The following is a 17,474-nucleotide window of genomic DNA, read 5'->3' as shown; positions in this document are numbered from 1 at the left end:
CGCCGCCGTTCGCGCTCCTCCCGCCGCCGCTCCCGTTCCCGCCGCCGTTCCCGTTCCCCCCGCCGCGGGGGTGGGGGGGGCCGCTCCCGGTCCCGCTCCCGCCGCCGCCGCTCCCGCTCCCGCCGCCGCTCCTCGCGCTCCCCCCGGCGCCGCGGCGGGGGCCGTTCCCGCTCCTCCCGTTCCCGCTCCCTCTCCTCCCCCCGCCCCAAAAAGCGCTCCCGCGCCTCCCCCCGTTCCCGCACCCCCCCCCGCCGCCGCCGCCGCAGCTCCACCCCCCCCCGCCGCCGCTCCCCCACCCCCCTCAGCCGCTCCCCCACCCCTCCGCCCCGCAACCCCCCCACCCCCCCTCCCGCCCCCAGCCCGGCTCCCGCCCCGGCCCCCGCCCCGACCGCCCCCCCCCGACCCAAATGGGTCCCCATCGCCGAGCTGCACCCCGCCGCCCCGCAACCCCCCCCCAAATGGGTGCCCATCGGCGGCGCCCCGCCCCCCCCCGGCACCGAGCCCACCCCCCCCTCCAAACCCACCGACGGCGCCGACGCCGCCCCGAAAGCGAGCGCCGAGCTGACGTCCCCCCCGCCGGCATCCCCGTCGCCGCCTGACGGCCCCAAAGCGCCCTCCGGTGCGGGGGAGGCCGAAGCGGGGACCCCCCCTCCGAGCCAGGGGCCGGCCGGGACCCCCCCTCCGAGCCAAGGGGCTGCGGGAGCACCCAAAGGCGACGGCACGGCGCAGCCGGGCGGCACCAAGAGCGGCGCCGACGGCAAACCGGCGGCACAGGACGTCCCCAAAGCCGCCGCCGAGGCCAGGCCGGCGACCGCGGCCTCACCCACGGTCCCCAAAGCCACCGCCGAGGCCACAGCGGTGACCGCAGCATCGCAGAGCGCCCCCAAAGCCGCCACCGACGCCGCAGCGGTGACCGCGGCATCGCAGAGCGCCCCCAAAGCCACCGTGGAGGTCAAACCGGCGCTGGCGGCTGTCGCCAAAGAGGCCAAAGCGGTGACGGCAGCGGCGGCTGCCCCCAAAGCCACCGCCGAGGCCAAACCGGCGCCACTGACGTCGCCCACCGTCCCCTGCAGCAGTGCTGAGGCGAAGCCGCTCACCACCGCGTCACCCACAGCCACCAAAGCCACCGCCGAGGCCAAACCGGTGCCGGCAACGGCGTCGCTGACGGCCACCAAAGTCACCGCCGAAGCCAAACCGACACCACCGCCGGCGTCGCCGAGCGTCCCCAAGGTGACCACGGACACCAAAGCGGTGACAGCCACGGCACCCAAAGCCGGCCCTGACGTCAAACCGGCGGTCGCGGTGAGCGCCGAAGCCAAACCGGCACCGCCGCCGCCACCGCAGCAGCTCCCCAAAGCAGCAGCAGCAGCAGCGCCAACCGGCACCGAGCTGAAGCCGGCGACAGCTCCGCCGCACGGCAGCCCCCGAGCCAACAGCCACACGGTGACGGTGACACCGCCGAACGTCCCCAGGGCCGCCGCCGCCACCGTCCCCACCGCCGGCGCCGTCCCCAAGGCCACCACCGGCACCACGCCGGCAGCAGCGCCGCAGCAGCCCGTCCCGAAGGCCGCGCCGGTGACGCCACCATCGCCACAGCAGGCCGTCCCCAGGGCCGCCACTGCCGCCGCCGCACCGGTGACACCGCAGCAACCCGTCACCAAAGCTGCCACCACCACCAACGCCACGCCGCCGCCGCAGCCCATCCCCAAAGCTACCACCACCACCACCGCCACGCCGGTGATGCCACAGCAGCCCATCCCCAAGGCTGGCACGGACGCGGCGCCGCCACCCGCCGTCCCCAAAGCGCCGTCTGACGGCAGAGCCGCCACCCCCGGCGTCCCCAACGCCGCCACGGACCCCCAGAAGCCACCACCGACCCCGCAGAGCGTCCCCAGCGCCGTCACCGAACCCAAACCGCAGCCCAGAGCGGCGCCGCCACCATCCAACGAGGCCACGCCGGCGGTGCCATCACCGTCACCCAACCTCAAGTCGCCATCGCCCACCATCCCCAAACCGGTGCCGCTCATGGCGCTGACACCGCAGCCGGTGACGGCGCAGATGGTGACCCAACTCGCCGCCACCAAACCGTCCCCGATCGTCCCCAAAGCGTCCCCAAAGGCACTGATGACGCCGCCGCCGCCGCCGCCGGGCCTACCGCGGGCTCTGGCGGCCGCCAAGCTGCTGGGCCTGCCTTCCTCCCCCGTGGCTTCGGCCATGCACGCCAAGGTGACGCCGCGCCCGCTGCCCGCCTCGCCCGTCCCCATGGCCGCCTCGCCCGCCTCTCTGGGGCCCGACGCCGCCAGGGTGGCCCTGGCGACCAACGCCGCCTCGCCGGGAGCCAAACCGGAGGCGGCCGGGGGGAACGGCACCTTAATGGCACCCATGGGGGCTGCTAACACCCAAATGGCGCCTATAGGGGCTGCCGGGGCCGCCCAGACAGCGCCTATGGGGGCTGCTCACACCCACGTGTCACCTATGGGGGCTGGTGGGGCCACCCAGATGTCACCTACGGGGGCTGCTAACACCCACACGTCATCTACGGGTGCTCCTAACACCCACATGTCACCTATAGGGGCTGGTGGGGCCACCCAGATGTCACCCATGGGTGCTGCTAACACCCACATGTCACCTATGGGTGCTACCACCACCCAGATGTCCCCCATGGGTGCTGCTGCCACCACCCAGCCGTCACCCATGGGTGCTGCTGCCACCCAGGTGACAGCTACGTCTGCTGGTAACACCATGCAGGTGTCACCCATGGGTGCTGCTACCCCCCCTCAGACGCCACCTGTGGGTGCTGCTACCACCCCCCAGCCGTCACCCATGGGTGCTGTGACCCCCCAGCCGTCACCCATGGGTGCTGCTAACACCCCCCAGCCATCACCCATGGGTGCTGTGACCACCCAGCCGCCCCCCATGGGTGCTACTAACACCACCCAGCTGCCCCCCATGGGTGCTTCTACCCCCCAGACGCCCCCCACGGGTGCTGCTACCACCACCCAGTCCCCACCCATGGGTGCTACCACCACCCAGTCACCCCCCATGGGTGCTTCTACCCCCCAGGCGCCCCCCACGGTTGCCGGCAGCCCCACCCCCCCCAGCCCCACCGCGCAGACGTCCCCCCAACCTATGAGCAAATCCCCCCCTCCGGACCCCCCCAAAGCCCCCTCTGCAGCCGCCCAGACGTCACCCGCAGCCCACGTGGCCAACGCCTCTCCCGGCGTCACCGCGGCGTCGCCGGCACCCATTGGCGTCACCGAAGCCTCCCCCAGCGCCGACGGCGCCCGGTTGTCACCCGGCCCCACCGCCGCCACCGATGGCCCCAAAGCGTCCCCTGCGGCCACCGCGGACGTCACCGAAGCGGCCACCGACGTCACCGCGGCCTCTACTGCCGTCCCCGCGGAGGCAGCGCCCGCCAAGGCCAAGCGCAGCTCTTCGTCGTCCTCCTCTTCCTCGTCCTCCTCTTCCTCATCCTCGTCGTCGTCGTCGTCCTCCTCGTCAGACTCGGATTCCAGCTCCAGCTCCTCCGAGTCCAACCCCGCCTCCCCCGCCCCCGCCGTGGGGGACGGGCAGCAGCAGATGTGAGTGACAGGGAAGGGGGGTTATGTGGGGGGGGGGGGGGGGTCGTGGGGGGTCACGGGGTGGGGTGTTGGGGGGGTGGGGTTATGTGGGGGTGAGGGAGGGTGGGGTCATATGGGTTTTGGGGGGGTGGGGGGGGTTACGTGGGGGTCGGGGGGTGGGGTCACATGGGTTAGGTGGGGGTCGGGGGGTGGGGTCACATGGGGGGTCAAAAGGGTGGGGGGTCATGGGAAGGGGGGTTATGTGGGGGGGGGTCGTGGGGGGTCATGGGCTGGGGTGTTGGGGGTCGTGGGGGGGTGGGGTTATGTGGGGTTACGTGGGGGTTGGGGAGGGTGAGGTCATATGGGTTTCGGGGGGGTGGGGGGGTCACGTGGGGGTCGGGGGGTGGGGTCACATGGGGGGTCACAAGGGTGTGGGGTCGTGGGGGGGTCGTGGGGGGTCAGGGGGTGGGGGGAGTTATGTGGGGGGGGTCGTGGGGGGTCATGGGGTGGGGTGTTGGGGGGGTGGGGGGTCACATGGGTTACGTGGGGGTTGGGGAGGGTGAGGTCATATGGGTTTCGGGGGGGTGGGGGGGGTCACGTGGGCGTGGGGGGGTGGGGTCACATGGGGGGTCACAAGGGTGGGGGGTCGTGAGAGGTCACGGGAATGGGGGGTCGTGGGGGGGGGGTTGTGGGGGGTCGTGGGGGGTGGGGTGTTGGGGGTCGTGGGGGGTGGGGTTATGTGGGGTTATGTGGGGGGCTGGGGAGGGTGGGGTCATATGGGCTTCGGGGGGGTGGGGGGGGTCACATGGGTTATGTGGGGGTCGGGGGGTGGGGTCACATGGGGGGTCAAAAGGGTGGGGGGTCGTGGGAGGTCACGGGAAGGGGGGGTCGTGGGGGGGTCACTGGGTGGGGTGTAGGGGTTATGTGGGGGGTAGGGTCGTGGGGGGTCATGGGGTGGGGTGTTGGGGGGTGTTGGGGGGGTGGGGGGGTCACATGGGTTACGTGGGGGTTGGGGAGGGTGAGGTCATATGGGTTTCGGGGGGGGGGGGTCACGTGGGTTACGTGGGGGTCGGGGGGTGGGGTCACATGGGGGGTCAAAAGGGTGGGGGGTCGTGGGAGGTCACGGGAAGGGGGGGTCGTGGGGGGGGGTTGTGGGGGGTCGTGGGGGGTGGGGTGTTGGGGGTCGTGGGGGGTGGGGTTATGTGGGGTTATGTGGGGGTGGGGGAGGGTGGGGTGATATGGGTTTTGGGGGGGTGGGGTGTCACAAGGGTGTGGGGTCATGGGGGGGTCGTGGGGGGTCACGGGGTGGGGTGGGGGGGGTCAGGTGGGGGTTGTGGGGTCACATGGGGATGGGGGGTCACAAGGGTGGGGGGTCTTGGGGTGGGGTCACATGGGGTACATGGGGGTCGGGGGGTGGGGGGTCATGTGGTGGGGGGTGGGGACTTATGGGGTTAAGTGGGGGTCAGGGGGGGTCAGGTGGGGGTTGTGGGGTCACATGGGGATGGAGGGTCTTAAGGGTGTGGGGTCATGGGGGGGTGGGGGGGTCGTGGGGGTCACGGGAAGGGGGGGGTTATGTGGGGGGGGTCATGGGGGGTCACGGAGTGGGGTGTGGGGGGGTCACATGGGGGGTCATAAGGGTGTGGGGTCATGGGGGGGTGGGGGGGTCACGGGAAGGGGGGGTTATGTGGGGGGGTCGTGGGGGGTCACGGGGTGGGGGAGTGGTCATATGGGTTACGTGGGGGTCGTGGGGAGTTGTGGTGGGGCGGGGGGGTCGTGGGGGGTGGGGTCATTGGGGGGTGGGGTCATATGGGGTACATGGGGGTCGGGGGGTGGGGTCACATGGGTCACAAGGGTGTGGGGTCATGGGGGGGTGGGGGGTCGTGGGGGGTGAGGTCATATGGGTTATGGGGGGGGTGGGGGGGTCAGGTGGGGTTATGTTGGGGGGGTGTGGGGTTATGGGGTTAAGTGGGGGTCACGTGGTAGGGTGGGGAGGTGGTCATATGGGTTACGTGGGGGTCGAGGGGGGTCAGGTGGGGGTTGTGGGGTCACATGGGGATGGGGGGTCACAAGGGTGGGGGGTCACGGGGTGGGGTGTTGGGGGGTCATGGGGTTGGGGTCATGTGGGTTACATGGGGGTCGGGGGGGAGTGGGGGGGTCAGGTGGGGTTATGTGGGGGGGTGTGGGGTCACGGGGTGGGGGGGTGGGGTCACATGGGGGGGTCACAAGGGTGTGGGGTCATGGGGGGGGTGGGGGGTCACGGAGTGGGGGGTTGGGGGATCAAGGGGGGGGTGGGGTTATGTGGGGGTTGGGGGGGGTGGGGTCACATGGGGGGTCACGGTGTGGGGTCATGGGGGGGGTGGGGGGGTGAGATCACATGGGTTCCATGTGATGGAATGGTCACATGGGGTGGTCATATGGGGTGATCTCTTCCCCTGCCCCTAGATGCCCTATAGCTGCCCCATAACCCCTCCCCACCCCCATAGCTGCCCTACAACCCCTCCTCACCCCCATATCTGCCCCACACCCCCTCCCCATAGCTACCCCACAACCCCTCCCCATTGCTACCCCACAACCCCTCCTCACCCCTATTGCTACCACACAACCCCTCCCCCCCCATAGCTGCCCCACAACCCCTTTCCCCCCCATCACTACCCCATAACTCCTCTCCCCCCATAGCTGCCCCACAATCCCTCCCCATAGCTACCCCATAACCCCTCCACACCCCCATATCTGCCCCATAACCCCTCCCCATGCACATAACTGCCCCATAGTTGCCCCATAGCTGCCCCACAACCCCTCCGCCCCCATCGCTACCCCATAACCCACCCCCATCGCTGCCCCACAACCTCTCCCCTCCCCATCGCTACCCCACATCCCCTCCCCACCCCATCGCTACCCCACATCCCCTCCCCACCCCATAGCTACCCCACATCCCCTCCCCACCCCCATATTTGCCCCACACCCCCTCCCCATATCTGCCCCACAGCCCCTCCCCATAGCTACCCCATAACCCCTCTTCCCCCTATAGCTGCCCCATAACCCCTCGCCCCCCATAGCTGCCCCACAGCCCCTCCCCATAGCTGCCCCACAACCCCTTTCCCCCCCATCACTACCCCATAACTCCTCTCCCCCCATAGCTGCCCCACAATCCCTTCCTATAGCTACCCCATAACCCCTCCACACCCCCATATCTGCCCCATAACCCCTCCCCATGCACATAACTGCCCTATAGTTGCCCCATAGCTGCCCCACAACCCCTCCGCCCCCATCGCTACCCCATAACCCACCCCCATAGCTGCCCCACAACCTCTCCCTTCCCCATCGCTACCCCATAACCCCTCCCCACCCCATCCCTACCCCATAACCCCTCTCCCCCCATAGCTGCCCCACAACCCCTCCCCATAGCTACCCCACAACCCCTCTCCCCTACATAGCTGCCCCACAGCCCTTCCCACCTATAGCTGCTCCACAACCTCTCCCCTCCCCATAGCTACCCCACATCCCCTCCCCACCCCCATATCTGCCCCATAACCCCTCCCCCCCCCATAGCTGCCCCAAACCCCTCCCCACAGCTACTCCACAACCCCTCCCCACCCCATCGCTCCCCCACAACCCCTCCCCCCCCTATCTGCCCCACGGCTCCCTGTGCTGACCCCGCTGTCCCCCCAGGACCCCCGGCGCGGCGCAGTCGGTGCCGCCGGTGACGGAAGCGGCGGTGCAGGAGGCGGCTGCGGCGGCGGCAGCGGGAGCGGAACGGGAGGGCCGCCCAACCCGGCGCAAGAAACGCACGCGTAGCTCTTCCTCCTCCTCGTCCTCCTCTTCCTCCTCCTCCTCCTCCTCCTCTTCCTCCTCTTCCTCTTCTTCTTCCTCTTCCTCCTCCTCCAGTTCCTCCTCCAGCTCCTCCTCCTCTTCCTCTTCCTCTTCCTCCTCTTCCTCCACCCCCACTGCCGCCCCCGCTGCCGCCCCGGACCCCGCCCCTTCCTCCTCCCCCACCCCCACCCCCTCCGCAGTCCCCGCCCCTTCCTCCTCCCCGGCCCCGCCTACTTCCGCATCTGCCCCGCCCACTTCCGCCTCAGACCCCGCCCCCTCCACCCCCGCTCCTGCTGCCACCACCTCCTCTGACTCCGCCCCTGCCTCCTCGGCCACGCCCACCACCGCCACCCCCACCGCCGCCACCACCACCACCACGAGCTCCGCCCCCCGCGCCCCCGGCTCCCTCCTCTCATTGGCTCCCGCTCGCCCCTCCCTGGCCACGCCCCGCGCTCCCGGCTCCCTATTGGCCCTCACCCCGACCCGCCCCCCGCGCGGCCCCGCCCGCGCCCCCGGCTCCCTATTGGCCCTTACCCCGACCCGCGGGGGCGTGGCCTCTCTCGGCTCCTCCCCCCGCGGCCCCTTCCCGCTGCTGAGGGGCGGGGCCACCTTCTCGCGAAGCCCCGCCTCCCCCTTCCTGGCCACGCCCCGAGGGGGCGGAGCCTGCTTCCCTCGTAGCCCTGCCTCCCCCTTCTTGGCCACTCCCTGCCGCGCCGGGGGCGGGGCCTGCTTCGGGGGGGCGGGACGAATGGGCTTGGGGGGCGGGGCTTGCGCTCACCGCCTCCAATCCAGCGGCGGCCTTTCGTGCTCCCCACGCTTAAGCTCCGCCTCCTGCCTGCACCGCCTGCAGCAGGGGGGCGGGGCCTGCGGCCGCTTAAGCTCCGCCTCCTGCCTGCACCGCCTGGGCTGCGGGGGGGGCACTCGCCTCACCTCCCCCTGCTGCCACCGCATGGTGGGCGGAGCCTCCCCGGCCACGCCCCCTCGCTCCCCCTCCCCCTTCGCCGCCACCCCGGCCGGCGTCACCTCCTCCCGCCTCTACCAGTATGCCCAGTACGGCCACCAGTACTCCTCCTCCTCCCAGTACGGCGCCTACCAATACGCCCAGTACTCCCAGTACGCCTCCCAGTACTCCTCCACCTCCTCCTCCTCCTCCTCTTCCTCCTCCTCCTCCTCCTCCTCCCAATACGCCCAATACGGCGCCAACCATTACAGCGCCATGGCGGCGGCGGCCGCTCAATACGCCGCGGCGGTCCAACAACAACAACAGCAGCAACAACAGCAACAACAGCAGCAACAACAACAGTCGGCCGCCGACCCCTCGCAGTACAGCACCGCCCAATACGGGGCCGACGCTTCCCAGTACGGCGCCGGCGACGCCGGGGCTCAATACGCCGCTTGGAGCACCACCGACGGCGGCACCGCGTGGGCTCAGGCGGCCGCCGGCGCTACCAACGCCGCCACCGGCACCGCCACCGGCACCGCATGGGGGGCCTGGGTGACCCCGGCCCCATAGGAGCCCACCCGGGGGGGGTTCTTTGCCGCGTCGCTGCGTTGCTGCGTTGCTTTATAACCCCCCTCCACGCCCCCCTATACCGCCGCCGTTGCCCCCTTTCGATCCCCCTCTGAGCCCTCGGTGCAGCGCGGCCCCACGGCGCGGCCCCACGCGGACGGTGTGCGGCCCCACGGCGCCCCCCCCCCGCCCCACACAGGTGAGCTGCGAGTGGGGGGCGGTGATGGACGGGATGGGGGGAGGGGTCTGTGGGGTGTCGTGGGGTGTAGGTGTGAGACTGGGGGGGTGGGGAGGAGATAGGCCCCCCCCTTTCTTATCTCCCCTCCCACCCATGGGCTGGGTTGTAATGGGGTGTAGATGTGAGGCTGGGGGGCTGGAGAGGAGATGCGGTCCCCCCTTTCTTATCTCCCCCCCCTCAGGGTGGATCTATGGGGTGTAATGGGGGTCTGTGGGGTGTTATGGGGTGTAGGTGTGAGGCTGGGGGGGTGGGGAGGAGCTGTGGCCCCCCTTTCTTATCTCCCCTCCCTCAGGGTGGATCTATGGGGTGTAATGGGGTGGGGGAGTGGGCTATAATGGGGTGAAGGGGTGGAGAGGAGCTGCATCCCCCCCTTTCTTATCTCCCTCACCCTCAGGGTAGATCTATGGGGTGTAATGGGGGTCTGTGGGGTGTCATGGGGTGTAGATGTGAGGCTGGGGGGCTGGAGAGGAGATGCGGTCCCCCCTTTCTTATCTCCCCCCCCTCAGGGTGAATCTATGGGGTGTAATGGGGGTCTGTGGGGTGTTATGGGGTGTAGGTGTGAGGCTGGGGGGGTGGGGAGGAGCTGTGGCCCCCCTTTCTTATCTCCCCTCCCTCAGGGTGGATCTATGGGGTGTAATGGGGTGGGGGAGTGGGCTATAATGGGGTGAAGGGGTGGAGAGGAGCTGCATCCCCCCCTTTCTTATCTCCCTCACCCTCAGGGTAGATCTATGGGGTGTAATGGGGGTCTGTGGGGTGTCATGGGGTGTAGATGTGAGGCTGGGGGGCTGGAGAGGAGATGCGGCCCCCCCTTTCTTATCTCCCTCATCCTCAGGGTAGATCTATGGGGTGTAATGGGGGGTCTGTGGGGTGTCGTGGGGTGTAGGTGTGAGGCTGGGGGGGTGGGGAGGAGCTGTGGCCCCCCTTTCTTATCTCCCCCCCCTCAGGGTGGATCTATGGGGTGTAATGGGGTGGGGGAGTGGGCTATAATGGGGTGAAGGGGTGGAGAAGAGCTGTGTCCCCCCCATTCTTATCCCCCCCCCCCTCAGGGTGGATCTATGGGGTGTAATGGGGGTCTGTGGGGTGTAATGGGGTGTAGGTGTGAGGCTGGGGGGGTGGGGAGGAGCTGTGGCCCCCCTTTCTTATCTCCCCCCCCTCAGGGTGGATCTATGGGGTCTAATGGGGGTCTGTGGGGTGTCGTGGGGTGTAGGTGTGAGGCTGGGGGGGTGGGGAGGAGATGCGCCCCCCCCCCCCCCCCCCATGGTGTGGGTCTGTGGGGTGTAATGGGGGGTGGAGAGGAGCTGTGTCCCCCCCTTTCTTATGTCCCTCACCCTCAGGGTGGATCTGTGGGGTGTAATGGGGGTCTGTGGGGTGTAATGGGGTGTAGGTGTGAGGCTGGGGGGGTGGGGAGGAGCTGCATCCCCCCTTTCTTATCTCCCTCACCCTCAGGGTGGATCTATGGGGTGTAATGGGGGTCTGTGGGGTGTTATGGGGTGTAGGTGTGAGGCTGGGGGGGTGGGGAGGAGATGTGGCCCCCCTTTCTTATCTCCCCTCCCTCAGGGTGGATCTATGGGGTGTAATGGGGGGTCTGTGGGGTGTTGTGGGGTGTAGGTGTGAGACTGGGGGGGTGGAGAGGAGCTGTGTCCCCCCCTTTCTTATCTCCCTCACCCTCAGGGTGGATCTGTGGGGTGTAATGGGGGGTCTGTGGGGTGTAATGGGGTGTAGGTGTGAGGCTGGGGGGGTGGAGAGGAGCTGTGGCCCCCCTTTCTTATCTCCCCTCCCTCAGGGTGGATCTATGGGGTGTAATGGGGTGGGGGAGTGGGCTATAATGGGGTGAAGGGGTGGAGAAGAGCTGTGTCCCCCCCTTTCTTATCTCCCCCCCCCTCAGGGTGGATCTATGGGGTGTAATGGGGGGTCTGTGGGGTGTAATGGGGTGTAGGTGTGAGACTGGGGGGGTGGAGAGGAGCTGCGTCCCCCCCTTTCTTATCTCCCCCCCCTCAGGGTGGATCTATGGGGTGTAATGGGGTGGGGGAGTGGGGTATAATGGGGTGAAGGGGTGGAGAAGAGCTGCGTCCCCCCCTTTCTTATCTCCCCCCCCCTCAGGGTGGATCTATGGGGCGTAATGGGGGGGTCTGTGGGGTGTAGGTGTGAGGCTGGGGGGGTGGGGAGGAGCTGTGGCCCCCCTTTCCTTATCTCCCCCCCCCCCCCCCCTTCCACCATGGGGTGGATCTCTGGGGCCCATTGGATGTCCATCTATGCGGTCTGTTAGGGTTGGATCTATGGGGCCCAGGGGGTGTCGGTCTATGGGGCCCACTCTTATGGGATCTGTGGGGTGATGTTAGTGTTGTTTGTTGGATCCGTGGGGCCCGTGGGGTTGGATCTATGGGGCCTGTGGGGTGGGATCTGTGGGGTCTGTTAGGATGTATGGGATCTGTTAGGATCTATGGGGCCCGTGGGGTGGGATCTATGGGGCCCAGGGGGTGTCGGTCTATGGGGCCCACTCTTACGGGATCTGTGGGGTGATGTTAGTGTTGTTTGTTGGATCTGTGGGGCTCGTGGGGTTGGATCTGTGGGGCCCATGTGGTTGGATCTATGGGGTGAGTGAGTGTTCCTATGGATCTGTAGGGCCCATGGGGTTGGATCTGTGGGGCCCATGGGGTTGGATCTATGGGGCCCAGGGGGTGTCCGCGTATAGGACCCACTCTTATGGGATCTATGGGGTGATGGTAGTGTTCCTATGGATCTGTGGGGCCCGTGGGGTTGGATCTATGGGGCCCAGGGGGTGTCGGTCTATGGGGCCCACTCTTATGGGATCTGTGGGGCGATGTTAGTGTTGTTTGTTGGATCTGTGGGGCCCGTGGGGTTGGATCTATGGGGTCTGTTAGGATCTGTGGGGCCCATGGGGTTGGATCTATGGGGCCCGTGGGGTGTCGGTCTATGGGGCCCACTCTTATGGGATCTGTGGGGCGGTGTTAGTGTTGTTTGTTGGATCTATGGGGCCCGTGGGGTTGGATCTATGGGGCCTGTGGGGTTGGATCTATGGGGTGAGTGTTCCTATGGATCTATGGGGCCCATGGGCTTGGATCTATGGGGCCCAGGGGGTGTCCGTGTATAGGATCCAGTCTTATGGGATCTATGGGGTGATGGTAGTGTTCTTATGGATCTGTGGGGCCTGTGGGGTTGGATCTATGGGGCCTGTGGGGTGGGACCTATGGGGTCTGTTAGGATCTATGGGGCCCGTGGGGTTGGATCTATGGGGCCCAGGGGGTGGCGGTCTATGGGGCCCACTCTTATGGGATCTGTGGGGTGATGTTAGTGTTGTTTGTTGGATCCGTGGGGCCCGTTGGGTTGGATCTATGGGGTCTGTGGGGTCTGTTAGGATCTATGGGGTCTGTTAGGATCTATGGGGCCCGTGGGGTGGGATCTATGGGGTCTGTTAGGATTGGATCTATGGAGTCTTTTAGGGTTGGATCTATGGGGCCCAGGGGGTGTCCGTCTATGGGGCCCACTCTTATGGGATCTGTGGGGCGGTGTTAGTGTTGTTTGTTGGATCTATGGGGCCTGTGGGGTTGGATCTATGGGGTGAGTGAGTGTTCCTATGGATCTATGGGGCCCGTGGGGTGGGATCTATGGGATCTGTTAGGATCTGTGGGGCCCACGGTGTGGGATCTATGGGATCTGTTAGGATCTGTGGGGTCTGTTAGGATCTATGGGGTCTGTTAGGACATGTGGGGCCCGTGGGGTTGGATCTATGGGGCCTGTGGGGTGGGATCTGTGGGGTCTGTTAGGATCTGTGGGGCCCATGGGGTGGGATTTGTGGGGTGATTGAGTTCCCTGTTGTGTTGGCTGTATCTATGGGGCCCGTTGGGGTCGGATCTGTGGGGTCACATCTGTGGGGCTCATTGAGATCTATGGGGTTGGATCTGTGGGGCTCACTGATATCTATGGGGCTGGATCTATGGGGTCGGATCTGTGGGGCTCACTGATGTCTATGGGGTCGGATCTGTGGGGCTCATTAAGATCTATGGGGTCAGGTCTGTGGGGCTCACTGATATCTATGGGGCTGGATCTATGGGGTCGGATCTGTGGGGCTCACTGGTATCTGTGGGGTCAGATCTGTGGGGCTGGATCTGTGGGGCGCTCCCTGTTCCCTGTTGAGCTGTGCTTCAATCTATGGGGTGCATGCAGTGCGCACTTGGGGGGCAGAGCTATGGGGTCTGTGGGGTCTGTGGGGCAGAGCTATGGGGTCTGTGGGGTCTGTGGGGCAGAGCTATGGGGTCTGTGGGGTCTGTGGAGTAGAGCTATGGGATCTGTGGGGCAGAGCTGTGGGGTCTATGGGGCAGAGCTATGGGATCTGTGGGGCAGAGCTATGGGGTCTGTGGGGTTTATGGGGCAGAGCTATGGGGTCTGTGGGGCATAGCTGTGGGGTCTGTGGGGTCTATGGGGCAGAGCTATGGGGTCTGTGGGGTCTGTGGGGCAGAGCTGTGGGGTCTGTGGGGTCTATGGGGTAGAGCTGTGTGCTGGGGGGTGGATCTATGGGGCAGAGGTGGCTGTGGGGCAGCTGGCACGGCACTTGTGGGGCAGGCTGTGGGGCGGATCTATGGGGCAGAGCTGTGGGGCAGAGCGGTGCTTCTGGGCTGGGGTTGATGGTCACTTATGGGGCTCAAAGGCTGCCTGCCCCACACTTGTGGGGCGAGATGGGGGCGCAGCCCAGGGCCTCCGTGCTATGGGGCTGGTAGGGGATCTATGGGGCTGGCAGTGGGTTATGGGGCTGGTAGGGAATCTATGGGGTGGTTATGGGGCTGGCAGTGGGTTATGGGGCTGGGAGTGGGTTATGGGGCTGCTAGGGGATCTATGGGTGGTTATGGGGCTGGCGGGGGATCTATGGGGCTGGTAGGGGATCTATGGGGTGACTATGGGGTTGGTAGGGGATCTGTGGGGCTGATAGCTTATCTGTGGGGCTGGGAGTGGGTTATGGGGCTGGTAGGGGATCTATGGGGCGGCTGTGGGGCTGGTTGGGTATCTGTGGGGCTGGCAGTGGGTTATGGGACTGGTAGGGGATTTATGGGGTGGTTATGGGGCTGGTAGGAGATCTGTGGGGTGGCTATGGGGCTGGTAGGGGATATGTGGGGTGGCTATGGGGCTGGTAGGGAATCTATGGGGCTGGGGGTGGGTCGTGGGGCTGGTAGGGAATCTATGGGGCTGGGAGTGGGTTATGGGGCTGGTAGGGATCTATGGGGCTGGTAGTGGGTTATGGGGCTGGCATGGGATCTGTGGGGCTGGGGGTGGGTCGTGGGGCTGGTAGGGAATCTATGGGGCTGGGAGTGGGTTATGGGGCTGGTAGGGAATCTATGGGGCTGGGAGTGGGTCGTGGGGCTGGTAGGGAATCTATGGGGCTGACAGCAGATCTATGGGGCTGGGAGTGGGTTATGGGGCTGGTGGGGGATCTGTGGGGCGGCTATGGGGCTGATAGCAGATCTATGGGGCTGGGAATGGGTTATGGGGCTGCTGAGGGCAGATCTATGGGGCAGAAGATGTGTGGGGCCGCTCCGAGCCTCTGCGGGAAGGGAGGAACGGAGGGAAGGGATAATTGGGGTTAATTGGGGTTGGGGGGCGGGAGGGGAGGGGAAGGGAGGGATCTATGGGGCGCAGTGTGGGGCCGGCAGGGCCGTGTGGGGCGCGCCGTGGGGCGGGCTGACCCCTATCCCCGCAGCGCCGCCGGCTGCCGCCCCGCGCCGAGGAAAACACCGCAGCCTCTCCCCGGCCCCACGGCGGCCGGCCGGTAGGTGTGGGGCGGCGCCGTGGGGCAGCGCCGTGGGGCAGAGCCGTGGGGTGGAGCCGTGGGGCACGAAGCCCCGCCCCCTTCCCCCCCTCCTCCCCCCCTCACCCCTCATCTCTTCTCTTTGCAGCTCCCCCGGAGCCGGGCCCCGCCCCCTTTCTCCCCAAACCACGCCCCTTTTCCCTCTAAGCCACGCCCCATTTCTCCTTAAACCACGCCCATTTCTCCACAGGCCACACCTCATTTCCCCCCAAGCCACGCCCATTCCTCCACAAGCCACGCCCTCGTCTCCCTAAACCACACCCCTTCTCTCTAAACCCCGCCCCCTTTCTTTCTAAACCCCACCCCTTTCTAAACCCCACCCTTCTTTCTAAACCCCGCCCCTTTCTCCCCTAACCCCGCCCCCTTTCCAAACCCCATTGTCTCTAATCCCCGCCCCTTCTCTCTAAACCACGCCCCCTTCTAAACCCCGCCCCCTTTCTTTACTACCCCCTTCTCTAAACCCCGCCCCTTCTTCTCAAGCCACGCCCATTTCCCCCCAGACCCCGCCCCCTTTTCGCCTGTAGCCCCGCCCCCCTCCTTTGGCCCCTCCCCCTTTTCTGTGCGTTTTACAGATAAAGAGAAAAGGTCGACGCGGTGGGTGTGGTCTGTTGGGGGCGGGGCTTAAGGGAGGGGGCGGGGTTCGGTGCGGTGGGCGGGGCTTGAGGGAGGGGGCGGGGCCTAAAGGTTGGGCAGGTTAGACGGGGGTGGGCGGGGCTTAAAGGAAGGGGCGGGGCTTGGCTGGGGGGTGGGGCCACACATGGGATCTATGGGGAACCTCAGCCCCACAACTGCCCCTATTGCTCCACGATGGCCCCTATTGCCCCACGATGGCCTCACAACTGCCCCTATTGCCCCACGATGGCCCCTATTGCCCCCCAACTGCCCCTATTGCCCCACGATGGCCCCTATTGCCCCACAACTGCCCCTATTGCCCCACATCCACCTCACAACTGCCCTTATTGCCCCACAACTGCCCATCTTGCCCCACATTCGCCCCATATCTGCCCTCAGGATTCTCCTGTTGCCCCACAACTTCCCCTCTCGCCCCACAACTGCCCCTATTACCCCCCACCCACCTCAAAACTGCCCCTATTGCCCCACAACTGCCCCTATTACCCCAAATCCACCTCACAACCGCTCCTATTGCCCCACAACTGCCCCCTTTGCCCCATATCCACCTCACAACTGCCCCTACTGCCCCCCAACTGCCCCCCCAACCGCCCCCCACATCTGCATGGAGTGCCGCCCGGACCCCCCCGGATCACAGCGCAGGAGGAGCGGCCTCGGTACCCCCACAGCGCCCCACGGGACCCCCACATCCCCTCTATGGGACCCCCATCTCCCCATGGGACCCCCAGATCCTATTGGGACCCAGATCCCCTCTATGGGACCCACATCTCCCCATGGGACCCCCAGATCCTATTGGAACCTAGATCCCTTCTATGGGACCCACATTTCCCAATGGGACCCCCAGATCCCCACTATGGGACCCACATCTCCCCATGGGACCCCCAGATCCCCTCTGTAGGAACCCTCAAATCCTATTGGGACCCACATCTCCCCATGGGACCCCCAGATCCCCTCTATGGGACCCCCACTTCCCCATGGGACCCCCAGATCCCCTCTGTAGGAACCCTCAAATCCTATTGGGACCCACATCACCCCATGGGACCCCCAGATCCCCTTTATGGGATCCACATCTCCCCATGGGACCCCCTGATCCCCTCTATGGGACCCACATCACCCCATGGGACCCCCAGATCCCCACTATGGGACCCACATCTCCCCATGGGACCCCCAGATCCCCTCTGTAGGAACCCTCAAATCCTATTGGGACCCACATCACCCCATGGGACCCCCAGATCCCCTTTATGGGACCCACATCTCCCCATGGGACCCCCAAATCCCCTCTATGGGACCCACATCACCCCATGGGACCCCCAGACCCTTTCTATGGGACCCACATCACCCCATGGGATCCCCAGATCCCTACTATGGGACTCACAGCGCCCCACGGGACCCCCAAATCCTATTGGGGCTCCCATACAGGACCCACATCTCCCCATGAGACCCCCAAATCCCCTTTGGACCCCTCTATGGGACCCCCAAATCCCCACAGGACCCCCACATCCTATTGGGACTCCCTTATAGGACCCTCATCTCCCCACGGGACCCCCAAATTCCCTTTGGACCCCTTTATGGGACCCCCATCTCCTCACAGGACCCCCAGATCCCCTTTGGACCCCTCTATGGGACCCCCATCTCCCCACAGGACCCCCAAATTCCCTTTGGACCCCTTTATGGGACCCTCATCTCCCCACAGGACCCCCAAATTCCCTTTGGACCCCTTTATGGGACCCCCATCTCCCCACAGGACCCCCAAATCCCCTTTGGACCCCTCTATGGGACCCCCAAATCCCCTCGGGACCCCCACATCCTATTGGGACTCCCTTATAGGACCCCCATCTCCCCACAGGACCCCCAAATCCCCTTTGGACCCCTCTATGGGACCCCCAAATCCCCTCGGGACCCCCACAT

At 66.5% G+C, this 17,474-nt stretch overlaps 1 protein-coding gene across 1 annotated transcript; it reads left to right on the top strand.

The window, feature by feature from the left end:
• The first annotated feature begins 407 nt into the window (after positions 1-407).
• Positions 408-15,526, top strand: LOC124417069 (nascent polypeptide-associated complex subunit alpha, muscle-specific form-like). The gene is made up of 5 exons (XM_046906035.1): positions 408-443; positions 502-2,518; positions 2,549-3,581; positions 7,230-9,079; positions 14,829-15,526. The coding sequence occupies exons 1-4, from the start codon at positions 408-410 to the stop codon at positions 8,881-8,883; spliced, it is 4,740 nt and encodes a 1,579-aa protein (XP_046761991.1). The 3' UTR covers positions 8,884-9,079; positions 14,829-15,526.
• Positions 15,527-17,474: the final 1,948 nt, after the last annotated feature.

The sequence above is a fragment of the Gallus gallus genome, assembly GCF_016699485.2.
Source record: "Gallus gallus isolate bGalGal1 chromosome 36 unlocalized genomic scaffold, bGalGal1.mat.broiler.GRCg7b 36_unloc1, whole genome shotgun sequence".
NCBI classification, from domain to species: domain Eukaryota; kingdom Metazoa; phylum Chordata; class Aves; order Galliformes; family Phasianidae; genus Gallus; species Gallus gallus.
The sequence above is the reverse complement of the archived record's forward strand: the minus strand, read 5'-3'. Positions and strand labels throughout refer to the sequence as shown.